General features: G+C 35.4%; 1 protein-coding gene across 3 annotated transcripts in view; it reads left to right on the top strand.

Moving 5' to 3' along the window:
• The window catches only part of ERBB4 (erb-b2 receptor tyrosine kinase 4), a 959,089-nt gene that overhangs the window by 669,034 nt on the left and 268,156 nt on the right, over nucleotides 1-21,899 (top strand). For all 3 annotated transcript variants that reach the window (XM_024563791.3, XM_024563792.3, XM_024563789.4), the window contains exons 6-12: nucleotides 5,797-5,915; nucleotides 8,553-8,694; nucleotides 12,428-12,541; nucleotides 13,874-14,000; nucleotides 18,864-18,937; nucleotides 19,804-19,894; nucleotides 21,621-21,820. In XM_024563791.3, the coding sequence (XP_024419559.2) occupies nucleotides 5,797-5,915; nucleotides 8,553-8,694; nucleotides 12,428-12,541; nucleotides 13,874-14,000; nucleotides 18,864-18,937; nucleotides 19,804-19,894; nucleotides 21,621-21,820 (867 nt within the window). The remainder of the gene's footprint in view (nucleotides 1-5,796; nucleotides 5,916-8,552; nucleotides 8,695-12,427; nucleotides 12,542-13,873; nucleotides 14,001-18,863; nucleotides 18,938-19,803; nucleotides 19,895-21,620; nucleotides 21,821-21,899) is intronic.

Here is a 21,899-nt window from a genome sequence, read left to right as displayed (position 1 = left end):
ACACATATGATCGAATTATTTAAAATGCATGTTTAAAAGTTTCACTGTTTAATGATTATTATAGAACATGAGATTGCACTGTTATATTCATCACTTATTATTGTCACCTTTAAATAGTGCACTCAATGAAAGAAGTGATCTTTTTCTTTTTTTAAATTTTTATTGTTATTCAATTACAGCTATATGCCCTTTCTCCCCATCCCTCCACCCCAACCCAGCTGAATCCACCTCCCTCCTCCACCTCCACCCTCCCCCTTGATTTGGTCCATGTGTCCTTTATAGTAGTTCCTGTAATCCCCTCTTCCCACTGTCCCCACCCCACTCCCCACTGGCTATTGTTATATTGTTCTTAACTTCAATGTCTCTGGTTATATTTTGTTTGCTTTTTTCTTCTATTGCTTATGTTCCAGTTAAAGGCGAGATTATATGATATTTGTCCCTCACCGCCTGGCTTATTTCACTTAGCATAATGCTCTCCAGTTCCATCCATGCTGTTGCAAAGGGTATAAGCTCCTTCTTTCTCTCTGCTGCGTAGAATTCCATTGTGTAAATATACCATAGTTTTTGGACCCACTCGTTTGCTGATGGGCACTTCGTTTGCTTCCAGTACTTGGCTATTGTCAATTGTGCTGCTATGAACATTGGGGTGCACAGGTTCTTTTGGATTGATGTTTCAGGGTTCTTAGGATATAATCCCAGCAGCGGAATTGCTGGGTCAAAGGGCAGTTCCATTTTTAGTTTTGTGAGGAAATTCCATACTGTTTTCCACAGTGGCCTCACCAGTCTGCATTCTCACCAACAGTGCACTAGGGTTCCCTTTTCTCCAAATCCTCTCCAACATTTGTTTGCAGATTTGTTTATGTTGGCCACTCTAACGGGTGTGAGATGGTACCTCATTGTGGTTTTAATTTGCATCTCTCTGATGGCTAGTGATGCTGAGCAACTTTTCATATGTCTCTGGGCCCTCTGTATGTCTTCCTTGGAGAAGTGTCTGTTCAAGTCCTTTGCCCAGTTTTTAATTGGGTTGTTTGTCTTCCTGGAGTGGAGTCGTGTGAGTTCTTTATATATTTTGGAGATCAGGCCCTTGTCTGAGGTATCATTGGCAAATATGTTTTCCCATACTGTTGGTTCTCTTTGTAATTTGGCACTGTTTTCTTTAGCCATGCAGAAGCTTTTTATTTTGATGAGATCCCATTTGTTTATTCTTTCCTTTATGTCCCTTGCTCCAGGGGACGTGTCTGTGAAGATGTTGCTGCGTGGAATGTCTGAGATCTTCCTGCCAATGTTTTCCTCTAGGACTTTTATGGTGTTACGACTTATATTTAAGTCTTTTATCCATCTTGAATTTATTTTTGTGTATGGCGTAAGTTGGTGATCGAGTTTCATTTTTTTTGCACGTAGCTGTCCAGATCTCCCAACACCATCTGTTGAAGAGGCTGTTTTTGCTCCATTTTATGCTCCTGCCTCCTTTGTCAAATATAATTGACCGTAAAGGCTTGAGTTTATTTCTGGGCTCTCTGTTCTTTTCCATTGGTCTATGTGCCTGTTTTTATGCCAGTACCAGGCTGTTTTGATTACAGTGACCTTGTAATACAGTTTGATATCAGGTATTGTGATCCCTCCTGCTTTGTTCTTCTTTCTCAAAATTGCTGCAGCTATTCGGGGTCGTTTATGGTTCCATATAAATTTCTAAAATGTTTGTTCTATATCTGTGAAATATGTCATGGGTACTCTAATAGGGATTGCACTGAATCTATAAATTGCTTTGGGTATTATGGCCATTTTGATGATGTTAATTCTTCCAATCCATGAGCATGGCACATGCTTCCATTTGTTTGTGTCTTCCTTAATTTCTTTCTTCAGTGTTGTGTAGTTTTCTGAGTACAGGTCTTTTACCTCCTTGGTTAGGTTTATTCCTAGGTACTTTATTTTTCTTGTTGCTATATCAAATGGGATTTTTTCCCTGATTTCTGTTTCTGCAGTTTCATTGTTGATATACAGGAATGCCTTTGATTTCTGAGTATTGACTTTGTATCCAGCTGTTTTGCCAAATTCATTTATTAGGTCGAGTAGTTTTTTGGTGGAGTCTATAGGATTTTCCATGTACACTATCATGTCATCTGCAAACAGTGACAGTTTCATTTCCTCCTTTCCAATTTGGATGCCTTTTATTTCTTTTTCTTGTCTGATTGACTGCTGACTCACTTCATGCTATTTTCCAGCTGAGCAATTCCTGTCCACTGAAAGCAAGTTAATAGACTGTTGTTTGATAATGCATTTCAAATATAGTAATTAGTTTACTTAACATATATGTGTTATTTTAATTAGTAGCTCTTGGTACATCAAAAAAAGCCTTAAATCTGAAAGAGCAATTATATTTAAATCTATTATTTACAAAGGTATTCACTGAAAATGTTTTCTTTATATGGTATTAATTACTAATCAGGACATCTAAATAAATGTACCACTTGGGTAAAATTTAGGGACATTAATGTAAGTATAATATATGAATATGAAGAGTTAATAAGTGGATATAATATATCTGGGTATATTTCATCCACAATGTATAAGTAATGTATTTGTATAATATATATGAAATATAAATAAAAACTACATGGATGCCAGGTAGATATTGGAATACACCAGCAAACAAAAAAGTGTAATAATTGAGTTAAGTATGTTAGATGGTGATCAATGCTACAGCAAAGATATAGGAAAGGAGAAAGGGAGGGAAGAGGGAAAGAGGGAGACAGAATAGCAGGAAGAAAAAGCATGAGAGTGAAGGAGAGGGTCCATGGTCCATCAGGAGTCAGGGGTTTGGAAAGACTCAGTGTTAAATAGGGGTAGACTGCATTGATAAGGTGAGATTTTAACAAAGACTTAGAAATGGTAAAGGGGCAGGCACAGTTGGGTTATTTTGTAGAATTTTATCCTGGATAATTTTATTCTCCTGGAATACTTACAGGAGAAATTATTTACTTCAAAATTTAGTGTTATCCAAGTTTCAAACACAAAATATGCTGCTCTTACAAGACCTAAAATTTAGTTTTTTAAAATCTTCTATAAGCTTTTGCTAAGAAGTATCATATGACTTTATTTTTAAAAAATTAAAAATAAAGAGGATGAATCCAAGTACATTTTTAGTTTAAATTGTATTTGATGTTTTTATTGAGAATTCTACATAGGGAGTAATATAATCACATCCAATGGAAGGATATACTTCATATTTTAACATTATGAATTTGTATCAATATCATCATCATGTTCTATTAAAAGGCATCCAAGGGAAAATATGGAATTATGAAATAATCATTGGCATAATTTAAGGGACATTTAAATCTAATGACAGATCTTAATAAGAATTATGTTATTTGTATGTTGATATCCTCTATTGCTCGATATTTTAATATTTGCCTATCTATATTTGTTAGTGCCCTGCTTCTTTAACACTCCACATGTTGTCTTCTCTGACAAGGGCATTAAGCATTAAGTAACAGGTATTTACTTTGAGTTGGTTACACATGACTTATTTATTTACTTGGAGGGGATACTTACTTATTGTGCATTAAGTCACCAAAGACACCGCATTAGTCACCAAAGATACCATGCAGATAAGACAATACAGTTCAAAAAAATACACTAATAGTTTATTAAAGGGAACAAACATGAAAAAATAAATACAATGTGCTATGATTAGTGAAATAATAATATGACAGTGCTGAACAGCATCAATAAGGGACTTGCTAAGCAATTTGCATCTCTATCTTCAATCCCTCTACATAGGCACTAATACTAACTCTGTGGTAAAAATTTAAAGTAAAATCCAGAGTGGTTAAAGAACTGGCTGTATCACAAGGCCAGAGTTTGAATATGAACCTGGGCTTTCATACGTCACTGATTGCTCTATCGCTTTATCTTCTGGCTTGTTCAGAAGCAAGAGTGACAAGCTAACTCAGCCTGGAGATGAGTCTAGAAAGGTTTCAGAGCAGAAGGAGCACTTCAGCTGAGGCTTATTACTGAGTATTTGCCAGACAAAGATGCAGGAAGAGGTTTTAGCCTGCAAGAATGTGTTGTGAAAAGACGATGAGACCCACGGTTGCATGTGCTGCAAGGAAACCAGAATCACAGTGGTGTCTGTGGGTGGCTGGATGTGAGAAGCACAACGAGAGGGTGAGAGGTGCCAGTGCAGCTAGATATGGTAGTCAATTAATGAAGAACTTCTGTCTGTTGCTAATGGTTAGTCCTTTAGTATAGGGGTGGCAAGTAAATTTTATGCTGTGAAACAACACTGATTTGTATAGGCAGTGGCTTACTTTCAAGCCATTGCTTTTAGAGCAGCAGGGAGGAATAATTTGGATCCAAAGAAACTTATAGAAGTGTATGTGATAATTTAGAGGTAAATTTCTAAACAGAGTTGGAGTAGAGAGGAGGGACAGTAATGAAGCATTTTATTGTTTGCACATTATTTTTGTTAGATGAGAAGTGATGGTAAGGGGAAAGGAGACATAGAAAACACATCCCAAATATTCAGCTTAGCTGTGGGATGGATGGTGCTGCCAGTAGTTGAGATACAGAAACAAAGAACAGAAATATTCTTGGTGGTAGAAGTGGGAAAGTGAGTTACATTCCATTTCTACACCTTGCATTGTCTCAATGGGAACTTTTGTAGACAACTAGGAATGCAGGTTGTATTGGATGGAGCTCAATAGAGAATTCAGATCTGTATCTCAAAGTAAGCTGCCTATAGGTACTATGCAAAGTAAAGGACGAAGGTTGCATTCACGCATGAACCCATAGCCCAAGAAAATTGTCAAGATCAATCAAGACCAATTCTGAAGAATACTAACGTTTATAGTGCAGTCTTGCTCTGTACAGAATTTTACTGCAGTGAAGGAAGCTCTGAAGAACTGGTCAAAGAGGTAGGGAGAAACAAGGCTGAAATGGAAATACGGAAACCGAGAAGTGATGTGCTACATGTGTCCTGTAGTATTTGTGTCTCTAAATACTTAAAAACATCTCTCTAATAAGTGAGATAAGCAGAATTGTTTCCCTCTATACTGTAATTTTGAAGCCCAGCCCATAGCATTGTTTTTACAAAGAGTATACTTTGATATGATTCAGTCGATTGTATTAAAAGATGATAAGAAAAGTCCATGGAAGTTTTTGTTGTGTTTCATCTGAATGTGTCCCCTTCCTCCCTTGCTCCCTCACTCCCTTTTATTCTTTCCTTCCTTTTTTCCACACTTCCTGCTTTCCCTCCTTCCTTCCTGTAGAATGTTGCTCACGCTCACTCTCTCTCCCACTCTCCCTCCATCCCTCTATTTGATACGAATCATGTAAGATACAATGTGAATCACATACAGATTTATACTTTCCTCTTTGCACTGACTGCTAAACACCTTACATTTATTTCTGAGGACACCCGCTGTAGGACCTAAGTCTGCACAGTGCGAATCAACTTCTCTGCTGACTTTATCTTTCCCAACCTGCCTAAGCATCTCATTTAGTTATTTCAAACTTGATTCTATCTTATTAAATTGTATGACTTTTGTAAAGCACAATAGTATTTGTTGGAACAAGAAAGAATATACAAACTAATTTGTGTGTTTATTTGGAAGGTTTTTGTAGAGTAATTTTAATCTGTTGCAGACTTCATTTGGTAAACATTTGTTGAATTGAGTCAATGGTGGGTCAATCATCATTCTAGAGCCCAGCTTTTCTCAGCTTCTCCAAGTCACCTTAGAAGTTTCTCTTGGTGGCCGACTTTGATCAAGGCTTCATATCTGTCTCCTGCAGTGACAAGGACGGTGTGTGCAGAACAATGTGACGGCAGGTGCTACGGGCCCTATGTCAGTGACTGTTGTCATCGAGAGTGTGCCGGGGGCTGCTCGGGACCCAAGGACACGGACTGCTTTGTGAGTCTGGGAGTTCTTCCTCTTATTCTCCTGCTTTCCCTGCCCTCCTCTTTGACTCAGGCACATTGAATCTTTAACATCTTATTTAAAAGATCTCATTTAACCATTTTAGGATTAAGAAAGAGTCTCTGCCTTGTCAGAAGTCACGCATTCACTGGGTGGCTATGGATGAGCTAGGGTTGTTTTTGTGTCCTTCTGTTGTAATTTATATTACCAGTGAGATTTATTAGACAATGTGAAGATGAGCATGTTGAGATATCTTTTTAAAAACTAATATTATCTTTCTGAAATTTATAGTGATTACCTGTTTATGTTGTTGCATCATTGGGTCTTCTGTATAAGGGCACTAGCATTTTATTTCTTAAATATGAATTTAAGATAATAGCAGATAAATTTACAAATTTAATTATTTTTAGTTTATGTTGTTTATAAACTAATATCATTCAAAATTAAAAGATTTACAAATGCATGCTTGAAGCAATTTATATGCTAATCTATGTGATTTTTATTTTAGAAGAGGACATTTTTACTTCCTTAAAATTTATCACTTGTTGGGGACACTTAATTACATTTTGATATCTCCAATAAAGCTCTTTCTGTTCTTTTGAATACATACAAGCAATTCTGTGAGCTATGGGTAATGCAATTTCATACACACAGAACACTGGCTTCATTTTCAGATGAAAACCATAAAATAAGAAGTTTTTGTTGTTAAAAATAAAGACAGGGATTTATTTTTTGCTACCCCTTCTCAACTATCCAAAGAATACATGTATATATTTAGAATAGAGTATTTTTTCAAACTGGCATTTAATTCTGGAAATAAGCAAACTATAAATTATAGCTCTGATGATATAATCATTTATGAATTATCTTAACGTAACAAGAAACTTACCTTCTCTACCCTTACTCTATAGTGAACAAAAGTATGTATTGCAGAAGTGACTAGTGAGGAAGAAGAAAAGAATATTGAAATGTTAAAAATTCAGGGCAGCTGCTCAGCAGGTCTTGGTCTGAGACCCTTTTCTTTGCCTGTCTCCAGCCATGGGTTGGAGACTGGATTTGGTAGATGCTGAACAAGCGCTGGGTTAATTCCAAACCAGTAACAACTGTAGACACCAACAATACTCATAATGTTCACCACATGTTTTTCATGGTTCCATTATCAGGATAAGCAGAGTGCCAAGTGAACTTAAGAGTTTTCATTTCACTATTTAATGGACTGTTCCCATAATTCTGCTTTGCTATTGGGTACAGCGTGTTCAAGAATGCCAGGTCAAGGCCATGGTGTAAGTTACGTTGTTTTGTTTGTCTGGGAGGTAAATTTGTTTGATTTCTCTGGCTTATGTTCCTTCATTGCCAAGCAATCTGTGCACAGCACCGCGTAAAGTATGTTAGTAAACAATTATGAGGACACATGAAGTTTTATAGCCATAAATTAAAACTCACTGAGTTTTCTAGATTGGTTTTTAATAGATTCTTCCTGGAAAGTGTCATCTTAGTGAATAATGTATCATCAGCTATTCTTGTTCTGATTACGCATCTCGCAGACTATCATCAGGGGACTGTCTTGTTTGTGATATAGTGCTTGCTAAAACAACAACTGATGAAGAAAATGTGTTTAAGGAAACAGAATAAATTAGTGCTTATTAATAACCATACATCCAATTTATGATGACTATAAAATACTACGTGAGTTCACATTAGCTTGCCTTCCAAGGCCTAAATTACTCCTATGAAAGTTTCATATTTTTAATTAAGAGAATTAGTCCATCCACTCTTTGTTAGCCACAAGTTTTTATGTACTTATACATATACTCTAGTTTTACACTATGTACCTCACTCCCAGGTAGTCAAATTGTTTTTAATTCTTCTCAGTGGCATTTGAACAGTTTAACAAATTGAGGTTTTGATGCAAACATATGTCAGTGGATATGAATTGTTTTACTGGAATTGATGGCTTTTACCAAATCGTGTGGCATCACGAAAGAGATTATGCAGAAAATGGCATGATATTGTGCAAAGATGGGCTACGCGGAGCTTCCTCACGTTTTGGCACTGCACACCCTGCGCTGACGCTTTGACTAGTCAGCTGCCAGAGCCCTTTCTCTGAGTCCGCTTTAAATGGCCATCATGGATCTCCTCCCTGTACAGTGAAGACGAATGGCACTGAAGGCAATGAACTCTCCAAACACCAGCTTTCATGAGAAAAGTCTACCCTTTAGAACTGGTAACTTAGTTATTAGTTAGTAGCTCTAACTCTAAGACTCAACATATAACCCTCTGAATAAGTGTGAGCTTAAATAATGTTTTACTGTTAGATAACTTTAATAATTTAAGTCAATTTTCAATTTAGAAGTTAGTGGACAGATACTAAGCAATTTGAACATCAATAACTATAGATGGTATATTTAATGATGTTGTAAAACCAGCTTTGTATAACAGTAGAAGTCCTAAGCAAATCTGAACTTAAAATTAAGCACTGGTGACTATAAAATTGTCAGATTTTTGTTTTTATGCAATTGACATATACTTAGTAAAGAACACAAGCATCCATAAAAAGTGCTACAGTAGTGTTCCTTTAACAAGTATTATTAAGATTATTGGGAGATGAAATTACTGTTTGCTCTGTTGCAGGCCTGCATGAATTTCAATGACAGTGGAGCTTGTGTTACTCAGTGTCCCCAAACTTTTGTCTACAATCCAACCACTTTCCAGTTGGAGCATAACTTCAATGCGAAGTACACTTATGGAGCATTTTGTGTGAAGAAATGTCCACGTAAGTAACAGGAAAAGAAGAGCAAAATTAATTATGTCATTATTTAAAAACAAAGAATTTTAGGCAAATTTACCATAACTTGAAACTTGTAGTAATATCATGAATTGCTCGGGAATGGGGACTATTTAAATTCAAAAATTTAAAGTGATTGGTCCAAAGTCTCAGAAAAGGAATGGTATGTTTGACGTTAGAGTGCAGTCTCGTTAACTTCCAAACTCATTTTTTACTCTGTATGGCATTGGTTTTGCACATGATGCTGTTTCTCAGAAAAGTGATGAGTTTTGTGGAGCAAGCTACATAATGAAGTATGCTTCTAATACCAATGAGTTCTTGCCTAAAATTATTTCTGATTACTTATTTGTAAAGAGTATATAGCATGATAGTGTTAAAATCAACTCTAATAGTAAAAAGTAACAGTAAATAGGAATGGCATATGAAGAATTCTTTACCAAGTTCGTGACTGATTCTGGGGATTTAGAGTGACCAGCTTAAATTTCATCGAGAATTCACTAAAACATGCCCTGTTTCTTGCCTGAGTCAGTTTCTTTGCTTGGACTGACTGATGGGGTATTTCTGCAATGTTTTATCTACTGGCGAGGCTGAAATATCACCACATTTGTTCACATACTCATTTAAAAGAAGAAAGCTTTGCAGTCTACACCGTGCAGAGAGTGTGGCTTTCTTGGTGTTGTCCATTTGATGGTGCAGGGAGCATGAAGGACATGGGGTTAGAGTAGCTCTAGGTCCCGACTTTGCCCACTTTTGGCCATGCTGTTCTAAATGAACTGTTTAGCTTTTTATTTCCTCCTCTTTTAAGATGCTGATGCTAATAATCTCATCTTCCTTCTCTTTCCCAGAGTCATTATAAAGATCAAAGGGATAGAAAATAAGGATTGGAGAGATAGTATATAAAAACAAGTTTTTGGATATAATGACAGTTCTAATCATTATTATTAAATATTTTATATAAGTTAAAAGAATAATTTTATACATATAGTGTATAATATATATATACTAACTCTAGGACAGTAGAGATTTTTCCATTTTAAATGCTTTAATATTCAAACATGTCCTTGATCTAATAACATGTTATCTGAACTTACCCTTTATCTCACCATCTAGTATCCTTACAAAATAGGGGACTTGAAAGTATTGTAAAATGGGGCTAGGTGATGAAAGTTTTCCTTTTCTTAAACAAATGTTTTCCTATTTTACCACCTTCAAATTATGGTGCCTGGCCCCAAGGACAGTCAAAATTATGCTTTGTTCTTTTTTTGTTTGTTTGGGGAGCTTTTTTTGTTTTTGGCTTTGTTTTCCTTTTATTCAAGTCCTGAGGCTGAGGCCCAGAGTTTAGACTGGGGTGGAAGAAGTACCAAAACATTTAGACTCGGGAATTCACCTTTCCTTTACTATATCCTTACACTGGCTCATCTGAAGCCTCTTAAACTGTAAATTGTGGCAAGTGGCTAAACACTGAGAACTAGTTTGTGAAATTACATGCCCAGTTACCTTAGATATGGCAACTCATACACTTCCTTTCTTGGATTAGTTTAGGTTTATCAAATCGCAGACTAATTTAAAAGACTTTAGTATTTATTTAAAATTCAAATCTTTGATAGATTTTACTCATAAGGCATGGTAGCTAAATTTAAAAAAAATAAAAAGATGTTTAGCTTCTAAATACTGCCCTATAATCCCTAATCTGGAATTCTGAAACTCAAAAACTCCAAATAACAAATATTTTTTGAAACTCATTTGGCTGCAGATACTCACAGGAAGCTACTAATAATCTTTATTTATTTTATTTGGCATAAGTCGCTGGAAAAGTGTGGAATAAGGGGCATTCCTAAAGACCGTGCAGAAAGGATGGGCACCTGTTACACAGTGCATGTGCCTGCTGTGGTTGGGTTTCCCCGAGACAGAGATTAGGTAGTCAGAGAGCATTCTCAGAATCAAGACCCAAGGGGAAAGAAGGCAAGAGTCACCAGGCTGTGACGCAGTGTCAACTAAGTGTCTTGTTTCATGGCCGATGCCCTCTGGTAGGTTAGGTGTTAACTCGGAATACAAGCATCTTTATCTTCACACATCCTTCCCACTCTCATAGATTCATACCTGTCCCTCTACCCTAGACTCCCTTCAGTTTCAGATTTTCTAGCATTTCTTTTTGCAGGAAAAGCACTGCTCATGAATTCATATTAATTCTAAGCTTAGGTCACTTCAACACAAAGTAAATGATCATTTGCACTCCCCCAAACTGTGCCCATGAGTAGGATTTTTCCTGTCACTACCTTTCAAGTTCACTCCTTGGAGAAGCTATAGAGCAGCTGCCATCTATTTTCAGCTACTTGCATTCCTATACCAAGCTTAGTGTTTGCTCCCCTCTGCCAGCTTGTCATACGTGCCCTCTCGTGGTCCTTACTCAGTCACAGGTGTGAGCTGAGTGGGAGGTGCCAGCACAATGGCAGATGATGTGGAGGTCTGGACCAACTACTTAGGTAGTTTTCTTGTGCCTCTGACAAAGCTGATATTCAGTCCCAAGTCTACTACTTCCATCTTGCAATGGAGTCATGATGGAATTGTCCAACCTTATGACATGTGATTCTAATAAAATTTTGTTTTGTAGGGTAAAGTCTGGTGACAAGGTCAATCAATGACCCATGGTTAGGTGTTCTGTCTCTACCATGACCCAAGAGCATGTCAGGAGCTGTTTGTTAAATGGTGTATAACTTATACTGCAGATAGTGTGGCTTAGCTCAAGAATCCTAGGGGTGTCTGATGTGATTTTCCAATTGGGATTTGCTCTTACTCCACATGGTATATTTTCCCACCATATATCCTTCTAACATCATAGTTCCTCTTGGATTTTGTGACTCAAGTACTAGTATTGCTTGCACCCCAGTCTAGACCTGCACCATATGCCTCTCTTGCCCTGGGCCCTCTTTACGGCCAGACATCTTCCATACTACTGAATGCTGAGCCAGAAGCAGCAGTCTCAGACATGGAAGGATGCTGCCTTTCAAACCCGAACTGATGTAGCAGGTATCATGTGTTCCCTTTATTGTGGGAGACTCTACATGCAATGATTTGACCTTCTCTTGGGAGAGAATGTCCTGGCATATTCCTGGTCACTGGACTCCTAAACATTTTAGCAACGTGTCAGGTGATTAGATGCTCTTGGTTTATTTTGTACAGCTTTCTTAACAGTGCCCTATCAAATTTTATTTTGTTTTATCATATAAAGCTATAGGACAGTTTCTATGGCTCTCCACAGAAAGATGGAACACATTTTAAATATTTCCTCCTGGATATGAAGTGTACTCTCTTGATTGAAGGCAGTTTAACTTCAGCTTCATTTGTGCTTCATGTAACTTGAAGTATTTTGGACTTCTGACTTACATCATGACGTGAAATGAAGTGGAACTATTGAAAAACACAAACTAAATGTCACGTAGTTTCCTAAGTCTATAAAAGAAATTTGCTTTGTCTCAGGGGGCCATTCAGGATGTGGAGCTGTAGTCAAGCAAGTGCCAGTGGATGTCAAACACGATCCTAAAATTTGAGTGTGGATGTTCCTAGATGCTGTTCTAGGTTGAGATATTCAGACAGAGGGCTGTTTTAAGGAAAGAGGCATGTATACTATCCGTGATGGTAATCATTTTCACACCATAAAATATTGTGTTTAAATTTGTTTGCTGCACATCAACATTATTGCTAATTTTACCTTTTTTATCAGATAACTTTGTGGTCGATTCCAGTTCTTGTGTGCGTGCCTGCCCCAGTTCCAAGATGGAAGTAGAAGAGAATGGGATTAAAATGTGTAAACCTTGCACTGATATTTGCCCAAAAGGTGAGTGATAGCTGAGATTATTCTGGCTGGAACAGGGGGACTATAACAAGTTTACTTTTGTACTTTTATATGCATTTACTCTTTAGTGGGGAGACAATGTTCACCTCTCAGAACATACCACTCCCACAGCAAAACCTCCGCACAGAAACTTTTCCCTGACTTTGAATAGTTCTCAGAATTATCCACTATTGTAACAATGCCTCTTACTGATTTTGAATGATAGATGGTCCTATAATCCAGATAAAACTTGAGTAAACTTTGATAGGAGCTCAGAAATAAAGTTTCATTTTATTTTATGTGCAGCAAATCTTAGAAATTATGAGCAAAACAAGGGTTCACACAATTATTTTAGCATCCAAAACACATATTAGTTGATTGCCAATGTATGCACAATGATCTCCTGTGCATAAAAAGGGGTACAAAGGGAAATGCAATGTGACATTTACTCTCCAGGTCTGAAAAATATTTTGAAAGTAAGATATAGGAAATGGCAAGGACATTTACCATAAGTGTTAAGTAAATGTTGCAGATAATTGATGTTCTAGAGTTTGAGTGGAGGAAGAAATAACTACCAGCTATGGTGCTCAAATTAAAGTCCAGTTCAAAAACTTTTTTAATATTATTAAGCTGTTCAAAGTAATGGGATTGTGTTTTAAAAGCACAAATTTTGAAATTACTTTTAGACTACATTCTCTCTCCTTCTCTCTCTCTGTCTTCATACACACACACACACACACACAACACACACATTTTGTTGGGTTTTTTTTTCTTTTTTTTTTTTAAATAGAGCCTTCAGAAAGCATAGGTAATACTTAACGTATAAACATTTGGATGGCTCTTTATTCTGATTAGAACTCAACACACATCATTAACACTCTTTTAGATGCATTCTTAATTAAACAAGTATTTTTAAAACAGGAGGTTGTAGACCATTATTAGGCTATGAAATTATTTTAAGTGACCAGTATTTAAAAGGTATTAAAAACAATATTTTAAGATAATTAAAAATGAAGTGACTTTATGTAATAAGGGCAAGTTTTGATTATTCAAAGTATCATTTTGGTTATGCATCTGTTATGTGTATATACTAGGTCTTGATACAAAATACGATTCTTGTGAGTCATGGTCACTAGATAATAATACAGGCACACCGCCGGCCAAGTAGCAAATGTTGCATGAAAGAATTATTATATATGTTAGAAGGCCATTTATTTCCTAAGATAGTATTTTAATTTTATACTGAAAAATGTTATTTTTTAATGAAAATGCAATGATTTATTAACTGAAAAAAACAGTTTCTCAGTATCCTGACTGTGAATCTTGTTTCTCCAGCTTGCGACGGCATTGGCACAGGGTCCCTGGTGTCAGCTCAGACCGTGGATTCCAGTAACATTGACAGGTTCATCAACTGCACCAAAATCAATGGAAATTTGATCTTTCTTGTCACTGGCATTCATGGGTCAGTATCAGATTTTTGCAGAAAATGATTTTACGAAGTGTAGACAAAGCCTAAGCGCATCTTTAGCCTTGTTTGCTTGATTCTTTTTGACCCAGAAGAGTTTTGTCCCACATTAATGTTCTTCTCCAGCAAATCAAATGTCATATTTCACTAGCAGGTAGGGTAAACCCAAGTGTGGGATACACCCAGATTGTGACATTAGTGAGTACTCAGATTTAAAAATGTACATTTATGTACAAGCTAACAAGTATTTGTAGGGCATTCTCATTAAATCTGTAGATTTCAACAAGCTTGATACATTTTTAGATATGATTAGGGAAATGATAGCAATGGGTAAAGTGGTGAATTTCATTTAATTTCTAAACAATTAGTTTAAGACATCATAAGTTAATATTCCTTTAAAAATGTATCTCACAAAAAGCAAATTAGGAAGTTGAAATTGTCCTGAGCTTTCAGAACTTCTTTTTGACATTACATGTATTTTTCTCTGTTTTCTAAGGTTGGAAAGTCAGTACTGTGGTAAGGGATCTATAAAATGAATTTCATTTTAGCAGTAAAAATTGTAACATTTTCTGGCCTCCATCAATACAGAACCACCTGCTGGTTTTAACTAGGAAAACAACCTAGTTTGTTGTCTTCCAATTGCAATAAAAATGTCAATAGTTTACTTTATATTTTATCTATTTGTCTATATTACTACTTAATCCCTAAATATTGATGCTACGGGCTACAGATAAAGAATATCACTCACATATTTCAGTTCAAAATCTTACTCTAAACATGTATCATATTATTTCTAGAAGCAACATAATTGAACACATTTTGAATAAATATGTCCCACTAGAAATAGCAAGAGAAATAGAACAGAGTGTTTCTCTCTATTCAAATAAATTACTATAGGTCTTGTTCCATAAAACATTTCTTTACTTTAAAATGTAGCTTTTAATATGGGTCTATGCCAGATACTCTAATAATATGTATAAACTTTCTGTCCCAGATATGTTATATTTGGCCCATGCAATAATTTTTTAAAGGTCAAGATCTCTAAATTCTTTTTTGAAATGTATGGGCTTGGTTACTCTTAGCCCACATTTTTACACGGCAACAGTCTGTTCAGGCTAGATAGTACTCGCCATTTGGCAATGGGACACATTCATTCAAATTTACCAGAGTTCCCACTGGCTCTTTGAATCCATTTACACTGATATAATTGCCCCCCTTGGCCGTTGGATAGACCAGGGTTGATACTGATGTGCATCTATATAATTTAATGCATATGTAACACTTTGTAAAACAATGTATTCATATTTTAATTTTTAAAAACCAAATATCACCATGAATGACAGACTATATCATGTTAACAGTGTCTTCTGAGAAATAAAACATAGCCACTCAATTCACATTGCCTGACTCCAAATACAATAAATGAATGGATATAATAAATGAATTGGCCTTGGTCCATCAGTGTGGGGAAAGATTTGAAAACAGCCTCATGAATTGCATTACACAAGTGGCTTTCATCTCAATCAGGCCATTATCCATCTCTTATATATTAAGCATTTTAATATTTCTTCTTCAATCCTGAAATAAAAAATCACAGATAAGAGTGCCCATATACACACACATACATATGCAATTTTATAAAGAGATTTTAATTATCCAATTGGAATTCAAAGAAGAGAAAATGTTTAGTTTATAGCACAATAGTACCATTGCCAGAAAGAGACTAGGTACTCTTATTTCCTTATTTAGAATGGGAACCATAGGCCAAACTCAGTGTTTAGGGTTATCCTTAGGAATAAAAATAGTCTTTTAATCTTGTCATGTTCAACATTGTTCACATGCATGAGTTTTGAGCCTCAAAATGCTCACCAAAAAGCATGTCCATACTGTGTCAGGTATTTAGTTGGCAGTCCGCAATGATGATAGAAAATGGAAACGTGATAATGGGTTGAGTGAGAAACTAGCTTTCAACACAACGAAGAAAGAACGTTTCTCTGTCTTAACACTGAGCTTTATATTGGATCTCCGAACATAGTGACAGAGTCAATGTAGTGCTCTTACTCATGCTCTGCATTTAGCTATGAAAGTTCTTGATTTTATAATTCTACGGATTTCAAGTGGCTGTAGAATGAAACTCCCTAGAGGTCCTCTGAAGTTGGTAAGTGGAATTCTGTCAACTTATTTTATGAGAGTCCTGAATCTCTAAAATTAAGTGTATAAAATTTCTGTGGTCCATTGGGCTTCATGTGAACAGTCTAGAATTTATTAATACCTTGCAACCTGGACATGTTCTCAGTAAAAGTTTGGACTGACCCCATTATTGTGTAATCACCCTGAATTTTTACTGTTTCTCAATAAAGTCAGAATATTTTATTATATTATCAGAGCTGTTCTATACACTGCTTTTCATCAAAAAGGCAATTCTGGAAAGTTCATTCTACTATTGTAGTGGTGATATTTCTTCTACATACAAAAATCTTTTTCTCTAAAGTACAATAACAACAAGCCCTGAATGGTGTGGCTCAGTGGGTTGGGCATCATCCTGCAAACCAAAAGATCGCCTGTTCGATTCCTGGCCAGGGTACATGGCTGGGTTGCGGGCCAGATTCCAGTTGGGGGCGTGTAAGAGGTAACTGATTGATGTTTCTCTCCCTGACTTTCTCTCTCATTTCCCTCTGTCTAAAAATAAATAAATAAAATCTTTCAAAAGTAGCAGAACAACAAGAATTTTTCCCAGAAGTGGAACTTAATTTTTTGCCTTCATATTCATCAAAAACATAGTTATTTATTCTACACATCTTTGGGTATGAATAGAGCAAGTTGTTCCAGAACATTTAATTTAGACACCAAGCTTTTGAGGATCTTCATGTCACAGTGAGGAAAATATTCATTGTTTATGTGTGAATTTTAGGGAAATTAATAGTGTTTCTCGAAGCCTTCCATAACTCTCCATGTTAAACTAGTTGTACAGTATATTGACTGCACTTCATAGTTTGAAACAATAATTTAATCAGCCAAAGTGCTTTTTTTTTCTTTTCCCATCAAAGACATAGGATGGTTCACAGTATAAAAGAATATGTTAATGAATCAGGTTGAAAAGGCTACCACTAACATAGTTTTTATAAGGCTCTAAGGCTAGAATAAATAAATGCCAATGGATTCAGACTGAAGTTCCCAGGAAACAGGCCATATGCCTGTCTGTCAGGGGACGGTGGAGCACCTTGACTGAGAGGCAGCCCTGTTAAAACTGTACCCAGTGGCTCACCAGATCCTCCTGTTTATTCCCTATACATGAAAGAAGGTTCCTAAAGATCGGCCAAACAGCAGATGTCCTAACCCAGACACGGACACCAGTCTGGTGGTTACCTGAGGGGAGGGTGGGGGAACCATAAAAGATAATGGGGGTCAAATATATGGTGATGGAAGATTTTATGATGTATCTTAAAATTGCACTCTTGAATCTATATGATTTATTAACCAATGGAACCCTAGTATATTTAAAAAGAAATAAAGTAAAATCATAAAGATTTGATATATATACATATATACTTATGTGTATATATGTACACATATATGTATATATTATATATGTATATGTACATATATATGTATATATATTTTTATATATAGCAAATTACAAAATGACAGATGTCCACAGCAAGAATAAAACTCAATTGATTGCTACAGATGGTTACATGCTTCTTAAAAAGCCTAAGTTCATTGTTCTTAAAAGGTTTGATCTCTCTAGAAGAAGTAGTCACTGAAGAGACTTCAATTTTTTCTGAAGGGTACATATTAATATGAGGTTTCTATTTGCTCAGTATAGCATGGAATGCTCTTTAATGTAATAAAACATCTAAAAATATATGTATTCCTTAAGAACTGAAAATATTGCTTGAATTACTGAGAAATGTTTGGTGTTATGGCATAAACTATGTTTGTGTTTGGGTTAATATTCCAGTGTGCAATTATTTCATATGGTCAGTATATAATACGTGAAAAAATGTTCTTAAGATGAAAATATCTGAAAAATATATTAAACATTTAATTTTCAAAGATATTTTATGTTCAGTTTTGGAAGGCAGGACCTCTGTGTGTGTGTGTATACATATATATCAAAATCATTATTTACAAAAAATATGTGTATGCATTAGAAGATGGCATTTTTAAAATCTTCGAATTTATACCACCTTTTGAGTATTATTAATTTTGTCATAAATTTTGTCTTTAAATATTGGCATGGTTTATATAGATGTAAGCAAATAGATCTGTGTTATAAAAATAAATAAACCAGAGGTAACAGGATTGCTTTAAACAACTCATACAAAGAGTAACTTTTAAACAATGTTATAAATATTATGAAAATTCACTAATAGATAAATGTGAAGATATGGCAAAAAAAGAGACTTCATGTGTTTGTTTCCATCCCTCTTAAGAAATTGCAGGTGCAATTTGCAAGTTAGAGTGCTTTGAGGAGCCTAGAAGACAACGTCCTCACTAACTTAATTTATGTGCACAGCATATTTTCCCAATTAAGAACAAATATGTAAAGCAAAATAAAATGAAATGGTTCATAAGTGGATTTGCTCTATTTGGAGGTTTCTCCAGAATAGTCAAAAGGAATTATTTCTGAAAATCTAGGACAGGTTTTGGTGAAGAACTGGTGCTCGGTGTCATCTAAATAGTCCTCAAAGAACCTTGTGATTACCCTCCAGTCCAGGCCAGAAAAGTTTGGACAGCCATTGATAAACATCCTATTGATAATTAAAATTCAGTTTAAATGAAATAATGTCACATTTTTACTATTTGTATTGCTTTGTTTAGTTTTAAATCAGACCGCTTCTCTCCTTGGTTTTCTAGGGACCCTTACAATGCAATTGAAGCCATAGACCCAGAGAAACTGAATGTCTTTCGGACGGTGCGAGAGATAACAGGTACTTTTGTTAAGTGCAATTTTTGTACTATTAACTACGTATTATTTTTGTTTTCTTGAAAACATTACACAATACTGGAATCAGAAACTCTTTTTTAAAGTAAATTCTAGTCATTACTTCTCGACATTTGTGTATGTTTTGAAAGCCCACAGAATTTAAAAGGTAAAGTATCCTTGAAATTTTGATGTTACTATTTTTGCAATTGTCATCTGACCTTTGAACTATGTTTTTGTTTTTACTTTTTCACAAGAAGTACTATTGACCATGGGTAATGTGTAGTATTCATTTAACACATTTATAGAGCGCCTGATATAGTAGGTGATATGGGCTCATAGAAATAAATTAAATATGGATTTGCTATTAAAGAATATAAAATCAAATGAGAGTTCTAAGGCATATATATATATGTATATAATATATGTACATATACACATATATGTCTTAGAATGCAAGATAGAAAACTGATGTCATAAGTGCAAAAAGTGGTAAAGGATTTCAGACAAATTGAAATTGTATTTTTCTCTTATCTAGTTAGACTAAGTATTTTTACTTTTGAAAGGATAAATTAAATTAAGAATTATTTAAATAGTTTAACATATTCAATTATATAATTCCATATTTCTGAGAAACATAGATTCTTGGTACTCATTTTTTTATATTCTGTATCTCAGGAGCATTGTAGCCCTGAAACTTTGGATAACATACTCAATTTTGGAAGAAGTATGAGATAGAATGGTTCAAAAGTAGGAATATTCATTGCCCTTCATTTTTTATATTTTAATTCATTTTCATCACATTTCTAGAATACTCAGTATTAAACACTATTACTAAGAAATGATCTTCTGAATTTTCCTATTCTTTTGTAGGTTTCTTGAACATACAATCATGGCCCCCAAACATGACGGACTTCAGCGTTTTCTCTAACCTGGTGACCATTGGTGGAAGAGTACTCTATAGGTAGGCTTATGTGTTCAAAGATGCAGGTTTCCCAGATTTCAAGAGTAGCATCATGCATATGTCATGTCAAAACTGTCAGCCTCATTGATCCACTGATTCTAGAAATATTGGGTTTCTAGTTTTAATTCCCAATGTAAGTTCAATGAAAAAATACCCCAGTTGTGCTTAAACTATAGAGAATACACCTTTGGATTTTTCAGCTACTTGTTATAACAATAACATTAATGTTGTGTAGGTATGAAGCACTTGATGTGAAGCATAAAATTAAACCTTATTTTTGCTCCTATGTTATTATAATTAAAAGGTAGAGTGGGATGACTTAGAAATAGCCCAGATGTATGGGACACAAATGCCATACCAGGAAGTTGTCATTTCATCTCTGGTGCTATCATGGGAACCAAGCATCATTGAGCTTATGTTTCAGTAAGAGGTCCACGACCCTACATGCAGTGCTAGTTATAATGAACTGAAAAGTCAGGGCTCCGAAGGACACTGTTATAATTGTCTGATGACAATATTTTTACTCATATAATAAAAACAGAACTACTATTATCATGATGAAGCTGCCAATCACCAGTTGCTCATAGCTGTGGCCTTCTGAATGATCTGAATAGTTTTTGTGAGGAATGCTCAAGCTTAATGCAAAATTTGATGCAGATTCCTTGTTCTACTCACTCAGTCATTTTGAATGTGACAACCACACAGTACACACCCTCACTCAATAGCATCTACAACCCCCCACTGACTAGTACAGTGAAGTCATCATTGTTCACACACTCACATCCCAGGCCATTCTCCTTGGCTGCCAGGTTATATCAATGTCACTCAGACCTTTCTCATTATATTAACAATGGCTGGAATTATTCCAGACAGACCTTTATTAGATGTGTGTGTGTGTAAAAGAGTGACAAACAGCATGTAGACAGTATATTTAGATTTATAAATAAAATAAAAGGGGGCAGCTTAGATCTCCAAATCACGTTCATTAATTGATTGAGATGTTGGAAACACATTTAACCTTCAGAGGATGGAAAAGGAACTCAACTACAAAAATGTGGACTATGTTGAAGTAAGAACAATTTCCTTGAAATGATAATTTGTTTCCACAATGTAGTTGTTTAACTTTTAGAGATCCTTCCCCAGTCACCCAAGCCTTCTCTTAATTTACATTTAATTTCATTCTTCTCTTTAATTTTTAATATATCCTAACTTTATATATTCTTCAACTATTACTATTACACTTTTGTCTGTGAATAAATTAAAGCTAAATATCAAAGACATCTCTATGATATTTACCTTTGGAAAGCACTCTAATTTATGAAATAGAGTACAATTAATATCTTAATTTGGATAGACAAAAAGCCATTCCATACACATTTATTTAATTAGTCTTAACACAGGATTTCATCCCTGAGGAATTTAAGGTTTTAGGGGCAGAGGGGGAGTTAGCATATATGTTGGTGGTAAATATGTACACAGAGATGCCATTAATATTCATACTTCTAAAAATGGGCATTCTTCTTTTGGGTGTTACTTTTAAAACTACCAGTGTATAGTATGTAAAGAATTAATATTCTGAGCATAAATTTATTGACTCAATCTCTCTTTGTGCCCTGTTTACCTTGTTTTTGGAGTAAGATGTGACATCGTTGTTTTACTTCAAGAATGGATGTCCTGGCCAGAAATTCTTTATTATTGTTCAACGTCTCCTCTGCCTTCTCTTTAGTGGCCTCTCCTTACTTATCCTCAAGCAACAAGGCATCACTTCACTGCAGTTCCAGTCCCTGAAAGAAATCAGTGCAGGAAACATCTATATCACTGACAACAGCAACCTGTGCTACTATCATACCATCAACTGGACGACGCTGTTCAGCACCATCAGCCAAAGAATAGTGATCCGGGACAACAGGAAAGCCGAAAACTGTAGTAAGTACACTACTCAGACATGAAAACACAGAAGCTCTAAACATTCTCTCCCATTATTTATTAGACCAAACAGTTAAAA

This window comes from Desmodus rotundus, chromosome 2 (assembly GCF_022682495.2).
Source record: "Desmodus rotundus isolate HL8 chromosome 2, HLdesRot8A.1, whole genome shotgun sequence".
In the NCBI taxonomy this organism is placed as follows: Eukaryota; Metazoa; Chordata; class Mammalia; order Chiroptera; family Phyllostomidae; genus Desmodus; species Desmodus rotundus.
The sequence above is the reverse complement of the archived record's forward strand: the minus strand, read 5'-3'. Positions and strand labels throughout refer to the sequence as shown.